Source organism: Anabrus simplex, chromosome 1 (assembly GCF_040414725.1).
Source record: "Anabrus simplex isolate iqAnaSimp1 chromosome 1, ASM4041472v1, whole genome shotgun sequence".
Classification (NCBI taxonomy): domain Eukaryota; kingdom Metazoa; phylum Arthropoda; class Insecta; order Orthoptera; family Tettigoniidae; genus Anabrus; species Anabrus simplex.
Window position 1 is genome coordinate 590,181,805 of NC_090265.1, and position 26,510 is coordinate 590,208,314.

The window sequence follows — 26,510 nt, forward strand, 5'->3', positions numbered from 1 at the left end:
TAAATACATGTACACTGTGTTTTTCTCTCTCTTTAATGTCTAAAACATCGATATGGGCACTATAATGCTATTCTAGAAACGAAACGGCAAACCGAGGAGGCGATCCGTCTTGCTGAAACCAACATGTTTCCTTGACCCCTCGGGTTTCCAAAAGGGTCATGAACCATATTCTTAACAATTACCATATCAAGAAATTCATGTCGGTCAATGGATCGTTCAAAGAATACGCTCCGTAAATTTGTTTACAGTCAATACCAGCTCATATTGTGACATGGGGAGGGTTATTCTCAATCTAATAATAAAAATAAGGGTTGTCCTTCGACCAGAAGACAACATTTCTTGATTGCGAGCTTCGGGTATAACGCACATACCGGTATCACTTTGCCACGTTTCGGGATAATGTCAAGCACCTGAAGAAGTGCACCACACGCCATTTCCCTTCGATTTAAATAATTGTCACTTAATTCTTGAACATATTTCGGTCGATATGGACGCAATTTTCATGTGCTTACTGCTACTACTACTACTACTAAAATATTTTCATTCATCCCTTGAAAGGGGACGCCGTCTCTCAAGCCGGGAGATTTGTGACGGTGAAGGAGATGCACGGAGAAGGTAAGGGGGTTGGCGGCTCCGGGCCGTGGCTTATAGGAACTGTCCCGGCATTCACCTTAGTCCAGGAGAATGAAAAACCACGGAAAACGATTTTCAGGACAGCCAACGGGATATACGCAGTTCCGCGAATCGTTTGCGAGTTGACTTCATTGGTGATCTAGAAAATAGAACTCCGAGAATTAGAGTAATAATTAAGAGGGGAATTCCTCGAGGCAGTATTATTGGACCTTAATGTTTTCTTATATACGGTATATCAATGATATGTGTAAAGAAGTGGAATCAGAGATAAGGCTTTTTGCAGATGATGCTATTCTGTACAGAGTAATAAATAAGTTGTACCGGGCGAGTTGGCCGTGCGCGTAGAGGCGCGCGGCTGTAAGCTTGCATCCGGGAGATAGTAGGTTCGAATCCCACTATCGGCAGCCCTGAAGATGGTTTTCCGTGGTTTCCCATTTTCACACCAGGCAAATGCTGGGGCTGTTCCTTAATTAAGGCCACGGCCGCTTCCTTCCAACTCCTAGGCCTTTCCTATCCCATCGTCGCCATAAGACCTATATGTGTCGGTGCGACGTAAAGCCCCTAGCAAAAAAAAAAAAAAAAAAAAAAAGTTGCAAGATTGTGAACAACTGCAAAATGACCTCGATAATGCTGTGAGATGGACAGTAGCGACAGTAGGCAATGGCATGATGATAACGGGAAAAGTCCTCTCAGTTTAATTACTACGTTGATGGGGTGAAAGTTCCTTTTGGGGATAATAGTTACCTCAGATAATATAAGGAAAGATCTTCATTGGGGTAATCACATAAATGTGATTGTAAATAAAGGACACAGATCTCTACACATGGTTATGAGGGCATTTAGGGGTTGTAGTACCGGTAAGGATGTAAAGGAGAGGGCACATAAGTCTCTGGTAAGACCACCAACTAGAGCATCGTTCCAGTGTATGGGACCCTCACCAGGATTACTTGATTCAAGAACTGGAAAACATCCAAAGAAAAGCAGCTCGATTTTTTCTGGGTGATTTCCGACAAAAGAGTAGCGTTACAAAGATGTTGCAAAGTTTGGGCTGGGAAGACGTGGGAGAAAGGAGACGACTGCTCGACTAAGTGGTATTTCCGAGGTGCCAGTGGAGAGATGGCGTGGAATGACATCAGTACCGGTAGACGAATAAGTCTGAGTGGTGTCTTTAAAAGAAGGAAAGATCACAATATGAAGGTAAAGCTGGAATTCAAGAGGACAAATTGGGGCAAATATTCGTTTATAGGAAGGGGAGTTAGGGATTTGGAATAACTTACCAAGGGAGATGTTCAATAAATTTCCAATTCGTTTGCAATCATTTAAGGAAGGGCTAGAAAAACAACAGATAGGGAATCTGCCACCTGGGCAACTGCCCTACATGTACCGTAGATCAGTAGTGACTGATTGATCTTTTAACTGACTCCGCGACGACGCTGCATTGTTCCTCTCTTTTTGATGGTCTGTCACGTCGCGGCTTATCCTTAACACTGTCGGTAGAAAACAGTTTCTGTTCCCAACGCAAAAATGTTCCCTTTGGAGGTCGTTCTCGTCCGAATTCTAGCTGGAAGTCCGAACGCACTTGTTCCAACGTTTTGCCTGTTGTTGGCCTCTCGTGAACCCAAGTGTTTGTGACAATCCGTTCTTCAATGGTCTAGTCACTTGTATAGGCCATTATACCTGAATTAGAACAGAAAATTAAAACTATCCAATAGTGGTAATGTAGACTGGGGTGGGGGTCAACGAGACTAATGGTATAGGAGTTCCTTTAAACTGCTGTGCCCTATTGTCGAAGTCCATCAAACACACGAGCGTAAAACGAGGACTTGTGACGTCTTCCCTTTTAGAATGTATTTTCTACAGTATGAGGTCAAAGAATATCAGCAAACTGTTGGTGATATTATCTTAACCAAGTTCGTAAGACTTCTATTAACTGATATTGCGCTGGCAAGAACACAAACAGTATCGTACCTACTACTCCAAGCCTTCGTCCAGGAAAGTCTTTAAATTGTGACATGAAGAGGCCAACTGCGACTTCATACAGGTAATACTGCCGATATCTAATATTACTGATTTAATTTACGAGCTTCTGTGAATATATTATCATACTGCATAGTATTTTGTAGAATAAGTTTGTATATTTTTTCGCAAAATGCCTCGCATAGAGCAGGCAGTATAGGAGGATCGAAATGGCGGTGACTTCCAAACACGCTTAACAGTGTATCCAATACACGTTTTTTTTTCACATTGCCGTTGTTTAAAGAAAACACTTTAAATCTAAACAATTAGTTGTCATATTAATTTAAATACGTATGAATTAATATTAAAACTATAATTATTGTTATTTTCTGATTCATTATGTTAGTATACTAAAGTTTGTCTCTGTTGGTTTGTTTTTCCTAAATTGCTCCCTTGAATTCAATTGAATTGCACAGTTGCATATTATTGCCAATTCACGAACATGAATAATAAGGGATTACATTCAATGAAATGGTTATACATTTTGTATTGAAGACCATATTATTATGTAAATAAATTATATCAAATTCTATAGTATTTTCCCTGGGTGGTTCGCAGTATTACTTTTCTCCTCAATAAATGTTTCAGGCTGTAAAGTTTGTATATTAGCCTAGCGCAGAGAGCTCTTCAGTTTAGAACTCGTACCATAAAAGCGCGGGTACAAGTGTCACTGTTTTCATCTGCTCTGTGTTTTAATCGGTCGATAAAAATATTTAAAGGTTCGTGTTTTAGCCGATATTTGACTAGTATTATTTTATTGCAATAGTAAACTAACAATGAGGTAATACTGTGTCCAGGTATGTTTTAATATGCTTCATTGTACAGTGTTCGAACGGTTTACGTATTTTGCACCGGTTTGTGATATCAGTATAGTTGCGAAACGAGTGATTTAACTCCTTTATTATGACTGTATGACACCAATGCATTTGCAGGACATAATGTTGAAGGAAAAGGATGCTCTTTTTTTGTTTATACGTTGTCTCTCCAGCAGCAGGAAAAAGCAGTAAATGACTTAGAAAGACCTCATCAGATGATCTATTACCTGCAAATTTTCATGATCAAATTGAGGCCTGCCGAATATGTGTTCGCTACCTTCAACATTGAATTTGAGCTGATGTTGATTCTCAGTGACTGACCAGTTGTTGCAAGATAATCATTATTAAGATCATTAAGCACTTATTGAGAGTGGATTTTGAAAGGTTACATTTCTTTACAACTTTGAAAAGATAAGTTACCACCTGTCACATTCCCACCGTAATTTCTCATTTAAAAAATATAAGATTTTACAGATATCCTACCTGACTAAAATTGGTTTGGAGATTCTCAGTCTGTCCCATGGTGATTTTGCCTCTTGACATGTCTATTAAAAAAGTTATCAGAGTTGTGCTTATTAGTCATAGAATATTTTGATAAGAGCTCTAGCTAATATGATTGTAGCAGACAACCCACTAACCATAGCCATAAATAACATACTTGCTTACAACAGGGTCACGATACAAGATGGCAAAGCATCCTCAGCAGCCATTATACAAAGCAACGGGGTACTGCAAGGGGACCCCCTTAGTCCGATACTATCTAACATAGCCTTAGCAGATATTACAAATATCATCCACAACACATCAGTTGGGATGTACCAGTATGCAGATGACATAGCAATAGGATCGAACAACAGAGATGACCTACAAGCTGTAATGGATAAGCTCGATGCATATGCCGACATGAATAGTCTCATAATCAACAGAAAGTAAACAGTCGAAATGGTTTTCCGGAAAGGAGGGAGAATAGCAGCAAATGACAGGTTTACAAGCAGTGAAACAGCCCTGGAAGTTGTGAATTCATTCAAAAACTTGGGGATTATGCTCCAGCCCTCTTCTACTTCTTTTAGAATTCATGTAAGAGAAAGGTCATTGGCAGCCATCAGAAACATGTATGATATGAAGGAACCCACTAAACTGTCTCTAAATACAGCCATGACTCTGTTCTATGTAAAGGTTCTACCTGCCCTGACATACGGTTTGGAGCTAATTTGGGAACATCTAACTCTATCTGACCTTAGAGTTTTTGAGAATGTCAAGGCTAGATTCTTGAAAAGAATTTTAGGTATTTCCAAAATGTCACCATCAAGACTTGCTTATGAGCTAGCCAGAGAAACCTTCCTTATGGAAGACATAAGAATGAGACTACAATTACCCTCCACACGACAAGAACAGGAACTACTTCATATTAGACTAAGAAAACGAGCGGAAATTAACTTTGAATTCTACAGGACGGACGCAATGATTTATCGAAGCTGGACTGGGCCGAACAACGAACTGAGGAATGCTCTGAACAGACTGCTCATACATGGTTTCCATCACAAACTGTGCGTGCAACCTGGTTTTCATGACCCATCTTTGCAGTGCGTGTTATGTAACAAATTATATGATCGATACCATTTTAGTGAATGCAGTAAAAGAACAGTTTCCTTATTGGATTACTCTAAAATAAAATGCACATTTGTGCACAATTTCTTCTTATTATAAATGAGTGTCATTATCCAAAGTTTATGCTGTCAGTCGAGGAAGTAGGAAGATGATATGCTAGCTTGTACAGTTAAACATATAACTACAGTACAGTAGTTGATTATCAAGCTTCTTCATTTATGATAATAGTCTTTGATTTTTGTCTGTCTTCTCCTGCTGGCCCAATATACACTTTTTAAATGACATAAAATGTTCATAATTTACATCACAATTTCTATGTACCCTCCCCTATTCTTAAAATTCTTTAGTAACTTTTAATAATGTTATGTGTTTTTTACTCACTAACTACTTCTACAGTTTTCGGAGATTGCAACGTGCCTGAATTTGTCTCACACGAGTAAATGTACTGATACGTGTCTGATGTGTGGCACCTTCAAATACCACCGGACTGAGCCAGGATTGAACCTGCCAAGTTAGGAGCTACTAAGCCTGGCAGTGACTTTGAAGAACATGTTCACAACTCTGCTAGCTTCAAAAAGTATCATTGTTCTGATATGCACTTTAGATTTTCGTCTTCATCTTCTTCTAGGTCCTTGTGGCCCTTATTCTTCTCTTCACTTAAAATGTCATTGTCTGTTTGTGTCTCAGTTCAAACTAGGCTATTATTTGTTGCAAGTTTCATAGTCATATTGATTCAGAATAACACAATCTATTTTTTGAAGCAATTTAGGTAACGGTGAATTATCATTACTGTCATCAGCATGCTCTTCAGTTACAGAATATTCAAGTGGCAGTAGGGATTTTTAAAATACTTTAGTTTAAAGAAAACGCAACAATTTAAACTGCGGTTTATGATATAGGCCTACAGGTTTATTCACCTAAGATGTTACACAGAAATAATGTCTAAACCATTGATGATGACCCCCTGCGAGTGGGGGACATACATGTAGAATACACCCGCGGTATCCCCTGCCTGTCGTAAGAGGCGACTAAAAGGGGCGGCCTAGGCGCAGACATGGATTGTGGTTTGGTATAATGTGTTGGATCTCCTGTGGATGGGAGAGGCTGAATGCATCCACAGGTAATACCTGCCCGTCGTAGAAGGTGACTAAAAGAGTCATGTGGCCATGGTCCCCTCTTTATATTTTTATTGTTTTTTCGAGGGTCAGTTGTAGACCATTTAAAAAATTTTCATGTGCGTGCTGCTTGGAGATGGACCTCTTAAGTGTGCGACTACGCTCGAAAGCCCGTGTCAGTAACCACCCAGGAAGCGGCGGGTGGGAGTGTAATGTATCCGGGCAGTAGTATCCGCCTGACAACACAGGTCCACGCACAGCCGAATGCCAGAAGGACATATTCTTATTAATTATTTTTATTTCTTTTCACCTATATTTAGTGCTCTGTACACTGTATGGGGTACATGCTATTGCGGGTGACTGGAGGAAGGGAGTTCTTGTGCTCATTGCCTCAGTCCTCCCGTGTTAGGCATCATCCAACATCGGACCCCGGGCAGTACCGGCTATGACCAGGTGGGTATTGCCTTGGCTGCTTGGTTCAGCTACAGAGATCCTTGATCTGAGTGGGTGGCATTCGGGGAGGATGATTTCGGGCATGGCGTCGAAATCACTTCCGCCTCCTGCCTCGGGTAGTTCGCTACCCAAGTCTTTAACTTTTGATTTCCTAAGATGGGCAATCCCTTGGGAACAAGTGCAGCGTATTAGTCTGGGTTCCAGCTTCCCTAGGTTCCTGGTTGCTACCAGAACGATGGGCACGACTTCAAGCTGGTTAAATCCATTCTTTTCAGTCGACACATTGAAGGTGTATACGGCGAACTTGAGAACCTTAAGGAAATGCACAATGGTGGTTTGCTTCTAAAGACGAGCACTGCGCTCCAAGCGGATCGGTTGCTTAAATGTGACCACTTTGGCCAAATCCCCGTCAATGTGGAAGAGCACAAATCCTTGAGTCTGGTTTGTGGAGTTATTTTCCACCGTGATCTCGTTCTGAACACTGACGATGGATTGATGGAAGACATGAAGCACCGTGGCATGACCCATGTCCGGCGTATCACACGCAAAGTCAACGGTGAAGACGTTGCCACGGGTGCGTTCATAGTCTCCTTCAAATTGTCAGTGTTGCCAGAGAAAGTCAAGGTAACAACCTATCGTTGCGATGTGAGGCCGTACATCCCGCCTCCTATGCGATGCTATCAATGCCAGAGATTTGGACACATGGTATCTCGTTGTTCGAATCAGTCTGTGTGTGGTACATGTGGAAGAGTAGCTCACGGCGCGGAGGAGTGCACAACTCCGTACAAGTGCACTAACTGCTCTGGTCTTCATTCTCCTCGAGATCGGACCTGTCCGACCTATCTGAGTGAGAAGAAGATCCAGGAGATCAAGATCCTGGATGGTCTTTCCTACCAGGAAGTGCGCCGTAAGTTTAATTCTCTTCCAGGTTCCTCATTTTCAACTGGAACACCTCTCCAGAAGATCGCGGCACCCAAGGCGGCAGTTGCTCCTGTGAGCAACGCCACAAAGAGAACGAGCTCGAAGACAGGTCCAACATCTCCTTCTCCCACGAGGTCGGCGAAAGCCGCGCCTAAGCCGGCAGAGGCGGCATCATCGACCAGGGCTGGGAAATCACCTCCCAGCCCGTCTAAACAAGAATCGATGGCGGGGAAGAAGAGTGCCCTTACCAGGCATTCTTCCACTTCTCCTAAAAATGGGGCCTCACGCCCTCCACCCGGAGGGTCTGATCCTGCGCCAGCGAGTTTTCCTCCTGGAAAACCTGCGCGCTCCCCTCGTAGGAAGAAACCCGGTCCCGGACTACGTTGAAAAGATTCAAGGCATGCACCTGACGTGGTGATGCACATGGAGCAATTATCTCCATCTTCGGATGGGGTTTAGTTTAGTTTAGTTTAGTTTAGTAATGTTTTATTTTACCTGGCAAGATTAAGGCCTTCAGGCCTTCTCTTCCATCTAACCAGGAACTGAAATATACATATGTTGCATTGTATTACAATAACTACGTCTAATACAAATTAAATTAATAATAATACAAGAATGGTGAGATTACGTTAAGATGAAATGAATTAAGATTAAATTAATAAATTAAGATTAAGTTAAGATTAAATTAAGATTAAATAAATCAGACATAAAAAGGGATAAATTCTTAAAACTAATATCCTACATGTAAAAAAAAAAAAAAAAGGCAGTACATAACATTTGATTTTAAAGACAAATCGGATAAAAATTTTAGACTCTCTACCAGGACATCCATAACAATAGAATGGTTGTAAGTAGCAGCATCAAGTTTACAGATGATCCTTACTGGTGCATAAAATGTCTCCAAAGTGCTTCCTTGAAAGTGTGAATAGCGCTTAACCCCCTGATATTTTCGGGAAGGAGGTTCCACTCACGGCAGGCAATTACTGTGAATGATTTATCATAGATGGCAGTTCTGTGGGTAGGTAAAGCAAGGATGGAATTATTAGTGGATCTGGTGTTAAGACTGTGATAAGAGGATAAGTATTTGAAATATGAAGTAAGGTAAAATGGTTGTGAAGAATGAAGGATTTTATGGAGATGGCATAGGGAATGCACAGTGCGACGGATCTCTAGTCGGGGCCAAGATAGATGGTTATATGAAGGAGTTACGTGGTCATAGTACCGTAGGTTACAGACGTATCTCACACAAGCATTTTGACCACGTTGTAATCTGCTCAATAACTTGCCTCGAGCGTCTCTATAAATCGCGTCACAATAGTCGAAATGAGGGAAAACCAGACTTTCTACCAACATTTTTTTTAGTTTTTCAGGAAATAAGTATTTATACCCGCGCAGCATGTGCAATGCAGAGAATATTTTCTGGGTGATGTTCGTGATATGCGTTTTCCATGACATGTCATCATCGAAAGTAATGCCTAGGACTTTTACTGATGACGTGAATGGTATGTTAGTATTACACAACCTTATAGATGGAATCTCTGGTCGATTGACCTTCGTGAGTAGTTTTGGGTATCCAAGGATGATGGCTTGCGTTTTAGCTGGGTTTAACCTAAGCCCACATCTCAAAGACCAAGAAGAAAATGATGTTAGATCCTGATTGATTTTGTCTATGGCGGAAAGTATTAGATTTGGAGATGTATGGAGGTACATTTGTACATCATCAGCATAAATATGGTATTTGCAATGCGTTAGGTTTTGGGAGACATCATTAATGTAAATGGAAAAAAGAAGGGGTCCTAACACTGACCCTTGGGGCACACCACACTGCACAGACCGCCAAGTTGATTTGTTTATTCTATCTGTAACACACTGCCGACGGCCATGCAGGTAGGAATGCAACCAAAGGAGGGCGCTGTCCGAGAAATGGAGGGAATACAATTTCGAGAGCAAGATGTCAATGTCAACAGAGTCAAAAGCTTTGCTCAAATCTAAGAGTATTAAAACTGTCACTTCCTTGTTGTCCATAGCTTCTCGGATGTCTTCTGTGACCTTCAGTAGTGCCGTTGTAGTACTGTGTGCTTGACGAAAACCAGATTGTAGTGGGTCAAATAAGTTGTAAGTCGTCATGTAGTCTGTTATTTGTCTATGAGCGATGAACTCTAGCGCTTTGGATAAAGCAGAAAGTATGCAGATGGCTCTGTAGTCAGATGGTTCAGAAGGGGAAGCTACTTTTTTTAGAGGACGTATAATGCCCGCTTTCCATATTTCGGGAAATGTGCTGTCTACAAGGGAAGAGTTAAATATGTTAATTAGTGCAGGTAATATCACATCCAGAATAATTTTTATCATCTCTATTCCTATCCTGTCATTTCCTTTTGCCGTTGATGTTATCCGATTTATAGCAAACCTGACTTGTGAGTGGGTTGCTGGACGGAAGTAGAAGTTTTCTCTATCTGTTCGCGTCTTTGCATAATTCCCGTCTAGAACTTCCTGTTTCAGCGCTGCATTTAATGTGCAGTTAGATGAAAAATGATCGTTCAGTTTTTCCAAGGGTATATTTATTTCGTCATCGTCTCGTCCTTTGGTAATTCCAAAGCTCTTTATGGATTTCCACAACACAGCTGTTGAAACATTTGGTTGAATTAAACTGTGGGCGTGTCGTAGTTTCGCATTTCTAATCTGTTGGGTCGTAGCGTTTCTCAGCCTCTTATAGTTCAGTAGATTGTCAGGAGTGCAATGTTTCTTAACTCGTCTATAAGTAGCATCGCGTTCAGCCATTAGTGCTCTAATCTCATCTCATCTGAGAGCCAGGGAGCTGGCTTCCGCGTAACTCGAGCCTTCTTTTCAGGGGCGTGTCTATCATACAGTTCAGTCATATGTTGATTGAAGAGAGTTACTTTGTCATTTATGTCTTTAAATTTAAATATGTCATGCCATGGCACTGCAACTGCGTCTTGTAAAAGTTTAATCTTATCAATTCTTCGTAGATCTCTATATGAAATTATTTTCGATTTGAACTTGGGACTTTTAATAGAATAGGCCATAAATATAGCATCATGTCGCGATATACCCGGGACACTAATTTGACCGTGATGAAGAACTAATTCAGGTTGGTTAGTGGCAATGAGATCAATTAAGGTGTGTGATGTGTCTGTGTGATGTGTAGCGTTGAGAGGGAGAAACGTTAAATTGCAAGCTTTAAATGATGTTAAAAGTTGGGTTGTCTGAGGAGAGTTAGGTTCAAGAAGGTTTATGTTAAAGTCGCCCATTATAATTATATTTGAGTAATCAGTGACTAAATCTTGTATTTGAGTCTCTAGATCGCATAAAAAACCCGCTTTCGGTGGCTTATATACTACACCCAGAAGACATTTAACTTCACTCACAGTTATTTCCAGGAACATGAACTCAGGTTTTCGCTCGTACGGACCTGGAGACCTACAGATTATTTTAGGGCGTAAGCTGGTCATAACATACGCAGCGGTACCCCCGGAGGGCTTATTTAATCTGTCGGATCTAAGAAATGTATAACCCGCCAGCTGCAGTCTTTCTATTGCGTGATGTGGTTTTAACCAAGATTCAGAGATTAATATTGCGTGGAAACTGGGAGGCATAAATAGGGCTTTTATTTCGTCCATTCGCTCCTCCGCAAGGAGGCTTTGAGCGTTTATATGGCAAATTTTTAAAGCATTACTGTACGGAGAAAGCTGGTGGTTAATGATGTCCCTTGTCGACTGGTTGTGAGTGTGTAGGTTAGGTAGCGTTACGCTGCTTCTAACCTAAACCTCAGAAGTCCACACCCACACTACGGCACTGTTACAGTGGAATTGTAACGGTTATGACAGGCATCTTGCTGAACTATGCGAGCTCATAAGTGAGTACGCAGCAAGTACAGCCTGTATTCAGGAGACCCACTTCAGACCAGGTCATCATACGGTCTTGAGAAATTTTCAACTATACTCGACAGAACGATATTATGCTCACCGGGCTTCCGGTGGCGTTGGCATTTTTGTCGGTTCTGATACCTACAGCAAAGAGGTTCCATTAAGAACCCAGCTGGAGGCAGTAGCTGTTCGCATTCCGCTGCCTGCCATAGCAACAGTGTGTAATTATTATTTTCCACCAGGCCAGCCTCTTGATATAAATGTCGTTGATCTTATAGATCAGCTTCCACCTCCCTTCCTCTTTTTGGGTGATTTTAATGCCCATCACCCCATATGGGGCTCTGAGACGCCTTGCCCCTGGGAAGAGAGCTGGAAACATTAGTAACAGAGCTGGATTTAAGTATTTTGAACACAGGGGAAGCAACTCACTTTAGTGTATGTTATGGCACATATTCTCGCATAGACGTAAGTCTATGCAGCCGAACGTTGGTTCCGCTGTTTCGGTGGAACACACATGATGATCTCTGTGACAGTGACCATTTTCCCATGATCCTTACTTTGTTGAAACAAAAATCCGTCGAGGCTCCCCCTCGATGGATTCTTAAACATGCTGATTGGCCAAAGTACTCATTACTAGCTGTCCTTAACGACGATATCAGGCGGAACGTCGGCGAGGAAATAACTTACATCACCCAAGTTATTCTTGCTGCTGCTGAGGAGTCCATCCCGTCCTTCTCGGGGTCTCCTCGCCGAAAACTCGTTCCTTGGTGGAATGAAGATTGCAGCTGCTATCAAAGAACGCTGTCGTGCCCATAGACGTTATTTTAGGCAGCCTACTGTGGTCAACTTGTTATCATTTAAGAAACTCCGTGCTAAGGCGCGAGTTCTTATTCGCCAAAGTAAGAGAGCTTCGTGGGAGAGTTATGTGTTGTCTATGACGTCACATACTCCGCCATCTCAAGTATGGACTCAACTTCGACGTATTTCGGGTATCCAAGGATCATCTTCTGTACCGGGAATTTCCATTGCAGGCAGTGTCGTCACTGAACCCCTCTCGAAGGCTAACCATTTAGCTAGTCATTTCGCGGGTGTATGTGGCTCCGGGAATTACCTTAGTGATTTCCTCGCTGTGAAGCGGGAGGCAAAACGTCATCGCCTTAGTTTTGCCACTTAAGCTTCAGAGGACTACAACGTGCCCTTTATGGGGTGGGAACTCTGCAGCGCGTTAGTGCTTTGCAAGGACACGTCTCCTGTACCAGACAACATCCATAACTAGGTGTTGAAACACCTTAGTGTCGATAGTCTACTATAACTCCTTCGTGTGTTCAACCGAATCTAGAAAGAGCGTGATTTTCCATCTCATTGGCGAGAGGGCATAGTCATTCCTGTCCTCAAGCCTGACAAAGATCCTAAGTATGCAGGAAGTTACAGACCGATTTGTCTTACAAACTGCCTGTGTAAGCTATTTGAAAGGATGGTAAATCGCCGACTTGTGTGGTGTCTGGAGAAACAAGGACTCTTGTCTGAGTACCAGTGTGGTTTTCGAGCCACTTGATTGACCACTGACCACTTGGTACACCTGGAGAGCTCTATCCGGGGTGCGTTTCTCCGCAAACAGCATTTGGTAGCTTTTTTCTTTGACTTAGAGAAGGCCTACGACACCACATGGCGATATGGTACCCTTTCAGTCATGCATCAGTGGAGATTCCGCGGTAATTTGCCGGTATTTATTGCGAGTTTTTTGTCCCTCCGTCTATTTCGTGTCCGAATAGGGAGGACATATTCGCATTACCACGTTCAGGAAAATGGAGTCCCACAGGGATCGGTTCTTAGTGTCACTCTGTTCGCGATTGCCATAAACGGTATTGTCGCTGCTGCTGGTTCAGCAGTAATACCGTCACTATATGTTGACGATTTTGCTCTGTACCATAGTTTGCGTAATATGGCAGCTGCAAGCGACAATTACAGCAAGCTATTAGGAGAGTGGAGCAGTGGGCCTTAGAACATGGCTTTCGGTTTTCCACTGCAAAGACCTCTGTTGTTCACTTTTGTCGTCAATGTACTCTTCACCATCCTCCTGAACTTTGTCTAGGAAATGTTGTTTTTCCTGTAGTTGACATTTACCGATTTCTTGGGCTCTTTTCGATAGTAAATTATCGTGGGAGCCCCACGTGCGGCAGTTAAAAGTGCGATGCTCTAAGAAGCTGAATATCATGAAGTTTCTTAGCAGCACTAATTGGGGTGCTGACCACACAGTGCTCCTACGATTCTATAGGGCACACATTTTATCCTGGCTAGACTACAGCAGTGCAGCATATGGCTCAGCAAGATCGTGCGTCCTTGCGAAGCTGAACAGCATCCACCACAGCGAGGTTAGGTTGGCGACGGGAGCTTTTTGTACAATCCCCGTTGCTAGCCTACTCGCTGAGTCCGGTGTGCCGCCGTTACACCTGAGGCGCCAGCAAATGCTTCTTTCGTATGCTGCAATTTTGCGACAGATTCCACTTCATCCAAGCTATCCTTGCGTATTGAGCAATGGCAACTGTTTGCCGTATGCTGCTTGTCCTCGAGCAACGCGGCCGGTTGGAATACACTTAGATAGAAGTCACAGATTGTTTCACGTACCTTCGGTTCCTTGCCTTGTCAGACAACCAAGTGGGGTACCTCCGTGGGTAGTACGACGACCTGAAGTAATCCGGGATCTGCACACTGGCCCGAAGAAAAACACCCTTCGATTTATTGGAGGTTCTTTCTGTCCATTGTTGGCCGGTATCCAGGCTCAGTCGTCGTTTACACGGATGGCTCGAGAACAGACACTAAAGTGGGCTGTGCATTCGTTGTCGACACTGATAGGTTTTTTTTTGCTCTCCCGTAAACCTGTAGTGTGTACACAGCAGAGCTCTATGCTATCTGTGAAGCTCTGCGGTGCGCACTGTCCGATGAGCGCCGACACTTTCTTGTATGTACTGACTCCTTGAGTTTGCTGCAGTCTATTGATACCCGTTTCCCTCGGCCACCCTCTAGTGCAGCGGATCCAGGACCTGCTGGCCGGGTGTTCGGATGCCGGTACCAGAATCACGTTTCTGTGGCTCCCAAGCCACATGGGAATAGAGGGAAACAAGTTAGCAGATCAGGCTGCCAAGGAGGCAGTTACACTGGCCCCGTTGCCGTGCAAGGTTACTGCGAGTGATGTTCGCTCTCAGCTGAGTCATCTGGTAATGTCTTGTTGGAAGATGGAGTGGCAGGCCACTCCTCTTCCAAGTAAGCTGAGAGCGATAAAAGGTACAACGAAGGTATGGAGGACTTCCCTTCAGGCTTCGCGGAGGGAAGCAGTGGTATTATGTAGTCTTCGGATTGGCCACGGTATCCTGACTCATTCCCATCTATTGAAAGGAGAACCCCCTCCAGTGAGTACTTGCGGCGATCATCTTACCGTGGTACACATCCTTATGGAGTGCGTGGACCTGGTCGATCTGCGCCGTAGTCTAAAACTCCCATGTACCATCTCCCTCATCCTGCAAGATGATGAGCAGTCAGCAGACCTTGTCATCCGCTTTATGAGGGATAGAGGTCTGTTTTATCGTGTGTAACGATGTCGTTTGTCCTAGTGTATTTTTGTTAATTGCGCTTTTATCCCTTTGACCTCATTTTAGTTTGCGTTGCGTATTTTAGTGTGTGTTTTTAACGTCTAACGTAAAGTATATATACTGTATCTGTTCTTCCAGGCAGTGCCTTATTGCTTTGTTTCCTGTCTCTTATTTTATTAGAAAGTAAGGCATTGCGAATTAGATCAACTGATTGTTTTAATCTCGTACTCAGTTTTTTCATCACGATTTTTTAAAACTCTAGTCAGTGGATACATTTTAAAGTTTTAACTGTCATATATCATGTCGTCCGTCTTGTTCCATTAGGGGCCGATGACCTTTGTTGTTAGGCCCCTTTAAACAACAAGCATCATCATCAATAGTCTAAACGATTAAGGATATCGGTATTCTATTTTCATATTTGTAAATGATACCTAGGGGCTTGTAAAATAATGTGTTAGTATTCTCGTGGGGAGATTAATAACAGAGATATTGATACTAACTCCGTATTTTTAAATGGAATGGCACAAATTCATACAACTTGCCTAAGTTCAACTGCGTACAAGTTCAAATATGCGAGTATTTTGAAAATAGGACAGTTACTTTGTGCGTTTTTGCATGCTGCTTCAGACATTGTGCAGTTGGGCAAGGACATATTAATGCACAAGCAGTTTCCTGTGTGTGATTCCAGCCACAGAATGGATACCAGGCTTGTAAGCATATCATACACATGTGATGGGTTTGCAAAGTGTGTGACAGGCGAACTCATAACAGGACAGGGAGGGTTGATATTTTTAAAAGGAATACAATAATTACTCTGACTTCGAAGGAACATAATGAAAGCTATAATTGTCACTGGCTTGAGTGTACAGTACATAGTTACTACTGTATGAATGAAGAAATAAACATAACGGAGCTCCTTCTAGAAACTTGTCATATTCATGAGTGGATTTTTGTTACTAAGAGTGATATGTGCCTGATGAGCCCGAATGGCATGTCTGGGCAAAACTCTGCAAACGCACACGGCCCAACCACCCAAAAGCTGGTTCTGTTCCTGTGATCGTATTCTAATATTATAGTTACGTTGAGAAAGAAATATTACATATCTAATCCTTACAAGAAACAAGTAGATAAAAAACATAATTTTGTATCTAAACTAGTTTAATAACTTAATATTTGAACTATTCTAATATTATACGAGGGTCGAGTCATAAGTTATGGCAACTACTTTTTTTCTCGCGAACAGGAGACAACACAGAAAATCTAAGATATGCATTTGGAAATATAGGGCATGTACTTATGCATAGTGCCTAAAGACAAATTCTGACTTCAGGAGATTCTCTTAGGAAAGTGACAGAACATAGGCCATTGGTAAACATTGTTTTATTATGGTATAGACAGCAAATGCATAAGACTACGTACAAAGAACATGTCTCCACTGGTTACAGACCTTCGAAATAATCACCCAAGGTTTCCACTGTGCGTTGCCAGAAGTACATCTTTGTCCATGGACACTGGACGGCCTGGATGAGGCAAATCGGCAGTTGATACTCTACCCCGTTTGAACGTACCCTCCACGCCACTGTTCAGTAGGGCATATCATGCACATCTAATGCTTCCCGCAGCTCTGCATGGCATTGGCATGCATTTCTGCTGCAGAGAACTGCTATTTTAATATACGATCGTTGCACCTGCTTGTTGACTTCCATTTTGTGATGCTCTCACTCACACACTGAAATTGGGGGCATGCTTAGACCCACACTGTTGTTTACATACACCATCTAGTGGCATCATATGCAAGTACATACTGTACGTTTCCAAATGTATGTCTTAGATTTTCCGTATTGTCTCCTGTTCAGGGAGAAAAAGAAAAAGGCTTATGACTCGACCTACGTATTTACAATGAGAAAGGAACAGTATTTAACATCTAATCTAATCTTTACAAGAAAGAGTAAAATAAAAGTTTTAAAAATAAAAATCGTAATTTCATATCTAAACTATTATTTTCTTCTAGCTTTAATAATAATTACATTTATGGGATAGGGCTTAAAGTACAATGTTTATAATACATTTTGTGGTTCAAATCAGCATTACAAATTACAGAGTTTTCGCGGAGATGCAGAATTGTTGTAAAAACAGGTCTAGTGGTACACAAAAGTCTAAAGAATTATTTTTCTGAACTGCACTGTTGTAGACATTGCATAGCCTGTAGAGTGGGGAATTTTTGTGACCGGTTATTCTGACTTTTTTATTATGAAAAGTTACATTTGTCCTTGCATTAAAGTGGGGGACGTGGAAGCCCAAGAGGCATAAAAAGTCAGGGTTGTCAATAATAGAATTTACAGTTTTGTACAGAAACTTCATCTCATCCTTTTGTCTCCTCAGTTCCAAGCTTTCTATTTCAAAATTTAGGAGAAGTTCATTGTATGCTATGTGTGGATAATGACCAGTTTTTGTGAAATCTAAGTATTTTAAATATCTCTTTTGGATTTTTTCGATCAGTGCAGTATATATTTTGTTTGCTGGATTCGATACAACGCTTGCGTATTCTACTTTGGGCCTGACGAGTGAGTTGTAGAGGGGTATACAGGTTTTTAGGAGTTTAAAGGGTTCATTTCTCATCACAAATCCTAATGTCCTGTATGACTCGGCAACTACCTTCTGTATATGTGGGGGTGAAGGTGAGTTCTCTGTCTAACAATATTCCGAGGTCTTTAACCTCATTTACTGGTTTCAGATCATCTTAATCTAGTTTATAGTTAAAGGAAATACACGTTTTATTTCGGGTGAACGACATCGATACACATTTCTCTACATTTAGATATAGTTGATTTTCGGTAATCCATTGTAGTAAATTACTTAACTCAGCCTGGAGAAGTTCGCAGTCGTTAATGGTGATAATGGATTTGAATACCTTAAAGTCATCAGCGTATAAGAGAGAGTCCGAGAATTTTATTCGTTCAGGTAAGTCATTGATTAGTGTCAGGAGCATCCACGGCCCTAGATTAGAGCCCTGGACTATTCCAGAATTTACAGAGTATTCTCTGGATGAGTTTCTTTGATAAATTACATACTGCTTTCTATCTCTTAGGTAGGAGCTGAAAAGACATAGTAGTGGGTAAGATAATCCAAGAATTTTTAATATATTTAGGAGTATGTCATGGCCAATTTTGCCAAAGGCCTTTTTGAAGTCGGTAAATATTGCATCTATCTGGCCACCTCTATCAAGCCGTGCGGATATTGATTGCGTAAAATTTATGAGATTTGTTACTGTAGATCGTCCTGAAATAAATCCATGTTGCTGTTCTGATATTAAAGGTCTTGTATAGACTGTGAGTCTATGACATTATATAAATTTGAAAACCTTGGCAATAGCTGAAATAATTGATATAGGTCGGTAGTTTTTTATTAACATAACATTGGATTACCCGATTTAAGCACAGGACATACTCAGGACAGTTTCCATACTGTGGGAAATACGGATGTTTTGAGAATTAAGTTATAAATGAAGAGGATAGGATATTTCAGTCCATCTTTGCAACCTTTTATAACATATGGCGGTATGTGGTTCCTGATGGGACCTTTGGAATGTTTTATTGAGCTCCATCTTAGGAATATACAGACTGAAAGTACGTTGCAAACCCTTCCGTAATGTTCCTATCATTCTCTAGTACTTTAGTCGTATTCATAGGTATTGCGATTAGTGTTGTTTTTTCTTTTATTCTTCACCCACGCCCAAAAGGTTTTGGTGTTACCAGTGATATCCTGCTCTACAGTTGTTACATAATCGTTATATGAGGATTTAATTGCAGATCTAGTTTTGGACCTTAACGTTTTAAATTGCCTATTGTAATATTCTGAAAGATGCTCCCATTTTAGGAAGTATTTTTTTTCTTTCAGTTTTTGTTTTATGCTCTCCGTGAACCAAATTGGGTATGTCTTGACTTTCCATGAGCCGCTTTTAGGAACAGTCTCATTTAACACTGCGTACATTTTAGAATAAAGACAGGCCACTCAGCATCAGTGCAATCGTACAGGTCTTCCCAAGCAAGATCTCTTAGTCTTGTGAACAAGTGTTCAGAATTAGCTTTTTTAAAATTGTAAGTATTTTGAGCTTCCCTTTTGCAGTTTCTACTGTTTGTGGAGTGATCTGTACTTCTATTTTTAGGGCAGGTGATGGGAGTCCTCAGGTAATAGCGGATCAGTGTTCTTTTTACAGGTAACATTCGTTATTGGCTGACTGGCGAGTACTAAATCCAAAGTTTTTCCATTACTATTGGAAACGGAATTATAGGAATTTAAGTCATGTAAATTGAGGAAGTTTTTTAGTTCTTGGGTTTGTCTTGTTAAATTTAAGTCACTGTTTTCATTATTTACTGTTGGCATATTAAAGTCTGCTGTAATGATTACATTACTATCCATTATTTCATAGTGAGATTCCATCCACCTAAATACCTCACAATGAACCTCTAGTTTTGCGCTTGGAGGTACATACACGTTAATTAGATACCAGATCTTTCCCTGAATATTTGCCTTCAGAAATAACCCCTCGAAGTGTTCCGTTGTTTGTTCGACTTTGGGGACAGGTAATCCGCTTCTAACTGCTATGACTACCCCACCTCCCTGCCCTGTTGAGCCCTTTACTCTGTCAGCACGGTATACTGTACTTTGTACTTATTACAGCAGACCTCGCTATCATAGACACTAGCATCTAGCCAGGATTCAGTGAGCATTATAATATCAAAATTATTACTGAGAATGTTTACATTTAAGTCATCTAGTTTAGTCTTAAGACCATGTACATTCTGGTAATAAATGAAAAGCCTACTTTTCTCCATCACAATTATAATTTAGACAGGTCATCCTGGTTATTGGTAACAATGACACCAGACCCTTGGGTCTTGCGTATTTTAATTATACCATTTGTTACCCAAATGTAAGCGTAATTCTTCTCCCTCTGGACTAAATGGGCATGGGCCAGCAACTTCTTCTTCTGAGGGGACAGACTCCCGTTTACATAGATAATGCTGTCACCAGGAAATCCTAGTTGTCTGTTGGAAAGATTTCGCTTCACTCGCCTCCGCTCCATGAAGTGGTCCTTGTCCGTTCTTCTTACAAATTTCACTATGATCCCACATTGTTTCTGGTTTGGTGTCTTAGGGAGTCTATGGCAAGCATCCACCATTTCTTCTTTTAAGTTCTATGTCCAACACATGCCCGACTTTCTTTACCTTGTCTAGAACGAATTCATTCGGTATATCCGGAAACCCATGTATTTCTACGGTATTCCTTCTCATATACCGTTCAGCTTCCCCCACACGGATTTCTAAGGTTTTTATTTTATCCTTCATAAGATGATTTTCCCGGGTGAGGTTTTCTATATCTTGAAAACACTGTTCCATATCTTTTTGCTGTTTGGAAATCAGAAGTACCGTATCATCTAATTTTTGTGACAGTTCAAGGGAATTACCTAAATCTATCTTATCTAGTCTTCTGGTCTTCCTTCATTTGCTTCATTTCTTCAGTTAACTCTTTCAATAATTCGTAAATGCTGTTTAAAGAGGGGGCATTCGTGGTAGTCAATGATATCCATTCTGCGTACTCTTTCTTGGTTCATGTTGTGTACACTTATCACAAGTCCACTCCATGTAAGATGGTTTTCTGTGTTTTTCCATTTTTTCTCATTTTTACACCTTAATTAAGGCAACGGCCGTTTCCTTCCAACTTCTAGGCCTTTCCTATCCTATCGTCATCATAAGACCTACCTGTATCAGTGCGACGTAAAGCCAGTAGCAAAAAAAAAAAAAAAAAAAAAAAACAAACCGGATTTTGCTGTATTTATCTTCATTCCAGTGTACTGACACTTTAATTAGGTATTCTATCATTGCCAAATTCAGTTTGGCTACAGATGTATGTATCTCTGTGAAGTATAAAGCCCACTCCATTTCTTGACTCCAAGTTACTTCCAGACCAGTATAGTTGATAATTTAGCCGGAGATATCTTATACCTTTTGCCTTCCATTTTGTTTCACTCATCCTCATGATGAAAATTTTCTTCCTTTCCATCATATCAACCCTCTTCAGTTTTTGTTGGCTGTGTTAAAATATTCAAGGTTCCAGTCCAGCAACCAAGTCTTGATTTGGGTTTCATAGCTGGTGCAGCTTTGGGCTGAAAGTCATTATACACACCTAGCTGTTGTCATCATGAATTCTTCGATCTGAGGCTCGTATTTGTTTTGATAGCATGATTAATCTACATAGCTACCGCCTAATATAGCTTCACCAGAACCCTGTTAGCCGTCAAGTTTCAAGATTCCCTTGGACCTTCACAGCTACCTTAGCAGTCATGGGGCATATGATCCCTGCTGTAGCCCACCCCTACAGGCAATCCCCTACTTCATGCCTTTGCTTTCTTGCACGACTTAGACGATAGGTTGGACTTAACCTGACTTGAGATATTGTCAGCGTTTTGTTTTGGAAGTAAGAGAAATACTGTATCTTATCAAGAAATTTTTGATATAGATAAATAGTTAAAATTTAAAATAGATTTTAACAAATATAAAATGTGTTCATTTCTGCAACTTTGCTTGTCTACAGTGGTGGAAAGCCTTTTTTCAAAAAATGATGCAGCATTCTGAAAGTTATTCAAATTGCATTAATAAATCTACAAAAATATATGATATATATATATCGTATGGCTTTACAAGTACACAAAAATCTAATATCAAATGGAAATACAAGTACACAAAAATCTAAAATCAAATGGAAACGTCCAAATTTGACAACCAGTCCAGAGCCTCCCCGAAGATTGTGGTTAATGCAATCGGGCGATCCCTGGGCATTGGTTTAACCAGCTGATTCTTCCACAAAGGTGCTGCTGGACAGCAACAAATATGCAAGAGAACTTATCTACGCATAGTCCTTTTCAGGACCAACCAAGCACGGAACACTCATCACTTTCCATTGGTAACAACTTACGGATATGTCACTTGAACATCAAATCGATTTCAACTGGTAAGAGTCAATATCTCTCACGCTTGATGCTGCAAAATATATAATTAAATTTGTCAAGTTTCTTAACAAGAATGAATTAAAAATGTAGATGCTGTGTGGACTTGAACCCAAATGCTTCAATTTTTTTTTTAAATTTTTATTTTATTTTATGAGAGCATCAGTATGTTGATAGAACAGCTTCAGGACCAGCTGTACTGAAAAAGTGTTCTGCCTTTCGGACCAAGGGGTTCCAAGTTTGATTTCTGGCAGAATTGTGGGATTTTAATTGTGTGTTGTTAATTCATGTGGCTCAGTGATTGGGTGCATATTCTCTCCCTACCATTCCTGGAACTGACACACCATACAACACTCTCAATTACAGTTATGCACATTTTAATTACCACTGCAGACAATGCTGCACTCCCTCATGAAAGATTCTGCCTTACAGGCTATAGTAGCCACACATAGCAATTGCTCTGAATCGAGTAATAGTTGAACATTAACCCAATATGAGACACTGGGGTGGGCGACCTCGATAGTGACACTGCGCGTCCCAATGACTGATAGGGGAAGTTCCCGTAGATATGCAAGTCAGGTGTGAATAAGGCCTAGACAAATAAACAGCCGCGGGTCAACTGAGGTAAAATTTGTTCTCAAGTTAATGGAACTGGTTCCCCCATGAAGATGCAGAATATAAGAAAATTTGAAATAACTTGGACATCTCTGTGTCCAAATGAATTAACTACATTTGTATTTGGACCAGTTTTTCGGGCACCATCATCTTTGCATTCCCTATATCTCGCATACATTAAATACTTTAACCTATCACAGTAGTTTCTGCAGTAGTGAAATTTTATATCTTTGTCATATTTATGGATGCATTTTGTGCTCTTTTTCTTTTCTTGCAGGCACGTCTTTTAAGGTAGAATTTGCATAAAATGCCTGATTCATCTGCAATGGCTGGTGGTAGTTCAGATGAAGAAATTATTTTTCGGAAGAAAACTGTTCACAAGTTTGTTGATAGTGATGAAGAGAGCATCTCAGGAACAATCATCCCCAACATTTCTGCAGAAATTGTGAATGAAAAACCTGAAGAAACAATTAGAACTAAATGCAGGAGGCGTGTCATTAGAAGAAGCGAGAGTGAATCTGACGACGAGGCTGACTCCGTGAGAGTTTTAAAAGATAAGACCAATCTTTCTTCTGATCCTCTTGATATAAATGGACAAGTTACTGAGAGTAATGATGAAAATAATAGTATTTTTAGAAAACTGAAGACCAAGAGGAAGCTTAATAGGAAAAGGGATGTGGTAGCATCAAGTGAGGAGAAACCAGCTCAGGTATGTTTGTCAATAATTTTTTATATAACCCTAATAAAGCATTACTTTATACATTATTTAAAATATATACGTTTTTTAAAAAAATATGAGATTATTATTTATTGTGTGTTAAGCCTGTGTGGTAGCTATAATCTTTAACGTATCAAGTCTATATGGTCTGACACTATGGTTAGCTGGTTTGAGTCCCGTTAGTCTAAAACATGTTCAGCAGAATGTTGGATCAGCGTGGTAGTTAAAAATAATGCTATTTGCTTTACGTCCCACTAACTACTTTTACGGTTTTCGGAGATGCCGGGGTGCCGGAATTTAGTCCCGCAGGAGTTCTTTAATGTGCCACTAAATCTACCGACATGAGGCTGATGTATTTGAGTACCCTCAAATGCCACTGGACTGAGCCAGGATCGAACCTATCAAGTTGGGGTCAGAAGGCCAACGACTCAACCGTCTGAGCCACTCAGCTCGGCTAGTGAGGTAGAAGAATCGTTCATTTCTAATCACTGGAATGTGTGCCAAAAGCCTGGATGCAATTCCAAACCTCTCCAGAGTATTCATATGTAGTGAGGGCATATGCTGTTGATGGTGATTTGTCCACAGAGTGAGTTGGCCATGTGGTTAGGGTTGCATAGCTGTGAGCTTGCATTCAGAAGATAGTGGGTTTGAACCTTACTGTCAGCAGCTCTGAAAATGGGTTTCCATGGTTTCCCATTTTCACACCAGGCAAATGTTGGGGCTGTACCTTACTTAAGACCACATGTGCTTCCTTCCCACTCTTAGCCCTTTCCTATCTTATCACCGTAAGACCTATCTGTATCGGTGCGACGTAAAGCAAATTAATACCACTATAGTTGGTCTGTTATTGGACATATCTCCTGCATCTTGGTAGGTGTGCTATTTACCAGCTGATGAGCCCAACTTAGCACACTGGGGCGAAACGCTGGCAACCAGGAATGAGTTAGCTGAAAAATTTATAATGTCCAATAACGGACCAACTGTATTGGTATTATAAATATACTCATTCCGAACAAATATTTCCCGATGGGAATCAATATCTTTATCATATCATGCAAAGCAAATTTTAAAACAAAAGTGATTTTTTTTATCCGATGGGTATGTTAAGCCTTGAGCAGACCCCTTTGTACTATTCAACAGGAGTAGGTTATATGCTGGCACCAGGTTTCACCCTCTCCCTTCTTATGACTATATATCACTTTATTCATTTAACCTCATTAACTCCTGTGATGAGATAGACATCAGCAAGGATATCCACTCATAGAAATTTTGCTATGAAGGTTCATCTCATTTCATACCCGACTTTGTACAGAATGACTTCTTGTGCCTTATTTTGTTTCTATTCCGATATTTCCATTGAAGGAATTCCTTTAAAAAAAAAAAAATGCATTGAGGTTGCCACAAGATACCTCCTCTTTACAATTCATGTGACCAATTAATGTAAGTGGGTTTTTGCCTGTCTACTGATTTCTGAGTGTGGTAAATTGAAGTGATTGTTGAAAGATATCAAAAGACATTTCAGCTTATTATTATTGTAGGCCTACACATTGTTCTTTTAAATGATAGCACAAATTATACAGAACTAAATGTAATTTTAATGGTCACCAAAGTATCCTCCAGTGGTAGTGCATATTATTTGGTCTGCTTTGGTGTTGCTAGAATTAGTTATAATTTAGCCATTATTTCTTTTTTTTTGTTTTGTTTTGTTGCTATTTTAAAAATTAATATACATACCATGAAAAATACTGTGAAGAGGAGAGTAAGTAGCATCCATGGCATCTCCTCCAAATAAGTTTCATACTTGCGAGGTTTTTTTATCACATGCTTACTCTGAGTTGCACTGCCCTGTGGAGCTCCCTAACTCAGTAACAGCTCCTGGATATTTTAAAGAACACTACAACTTACCTGTTGTTCCTTTCTTTAGTATAATCACGTAGTACCTTATTGTAATCTTCTTTAATGAATATGTATCAATCACTTGCTTCTTGATAAGTCTTATTAAATGATTACAGAGAGTATTTTGCATTTTTCCACATAGCTTCTTATCCCAACTTACTGTAATTTGTAAGCTGTGGCTTAGTGGCAAAACAAGTAGTTCCTGGTATCGGATACTAGTTAGTGTGGAATTGAAGTCGGACATCTCTCATGTATTTTGGGTCATGTCTCTCAGGCAGTAAAACTTGACAATCCAACAGTTAGTACTTAAAGCTATAGAGTTAAAAATCATGGAACTACAGTATGTTTGAATGATTTAATTTAATTTATTACTTGCTTCAGGATATTCATCCCAATTACAGCAGTATGTATTTACAGAATTGGGTTGAAGATTAAAGTAAATATAGAGAGACTTGCTGGCTGCACAGTAAATCACTACAGTTTTTTCTTTTCTTTCTTACTGAATTTTAGTACAAACCCTTTTCAACTCTGTAGGTGTTCTGCTTCTTGTGCTCCCAAGTCATTTCCAGTTCATGTATCTAGTCGCAGTTGTTCCTGGTCAGCAGTGTAGCATTCTTGTTGGGTGTTCATCTCTCACCCTTAATATCAGAAATATGAAGTTTAAAAAGAACTAAATGAAGGCCAAGTCTTTTCATTAGGAAGTGTGTTCAGGAGAGATACCAGTGAGGAATTGGTATGAATCACGGAAGGTAGAACAGCAGAAGGAAACTGAGGAACAGGGAACTGTTGCCGAGGAGGGGAGAAGTAGGAGGAAAGGAAAAGGTGGGTAAGGGAAATGGAGTGTAGAGAGTAAGAAAAGGGAAGTGGAACAGGGTCATGGTAGGGAGAAAATGGAGGAGGAAGTAGGTTCTGCAGCCATCAGGAATGAGGGGAAGATCAGGAAGTGAGGGATCGATTAATGAAGTGGGTGGTATTGAGGCTCTGGTCATGGAGACTCCATTGGTAGGCATGTGAGAAAAATGTGTGAAGGATAGGGAACCAGGGTAGAGTGTTATCCAGGAATTAGTTTAAGGCGTATGTTGAGGAAACTAGGATGGAAGGGGGGGGGGGTTAAGGAGAACGGGGTTATTTTCCTTGTTGCTACCAACAGTGTAAGGCAAGCAGGAATAAGTACTAATATAGTTGGGGATTTGTGGGATCTGATTACGGTTGTGCGGGAGAAGTTTAAGGGAGCGAAGATTAT

General features: G+C 40.7%; 1 protein-coding gene across 1 annotated transcript in view; it reads left to right on the forward strand.

The window, feature by feature from the left end:
- Window positions 1–3,315: 3,315 nt before the first annotated feature.
- Window positions 3,316–26,510, forward strand: part of LOC136881080 (claspin) — a 92,002-nt gene continuing 68,807 nt past the window's right edge. Inside the window, exons 1-2 of the mRNA XM_067153740.2 lie at window positions 3,316–3,368; window positions 22,931–23,362. Coding sequence (XP_067009841.2) covers window positions 22,961–23,362 — 402 coding nt within the window. The 5' untranslated portion in view covers window positions 3,316–3,368; window positions 22,931–22,960. The remainder of the gene's footprint in view (window positions 3,369–22,930; window positions 23,363–26,510) is intronic.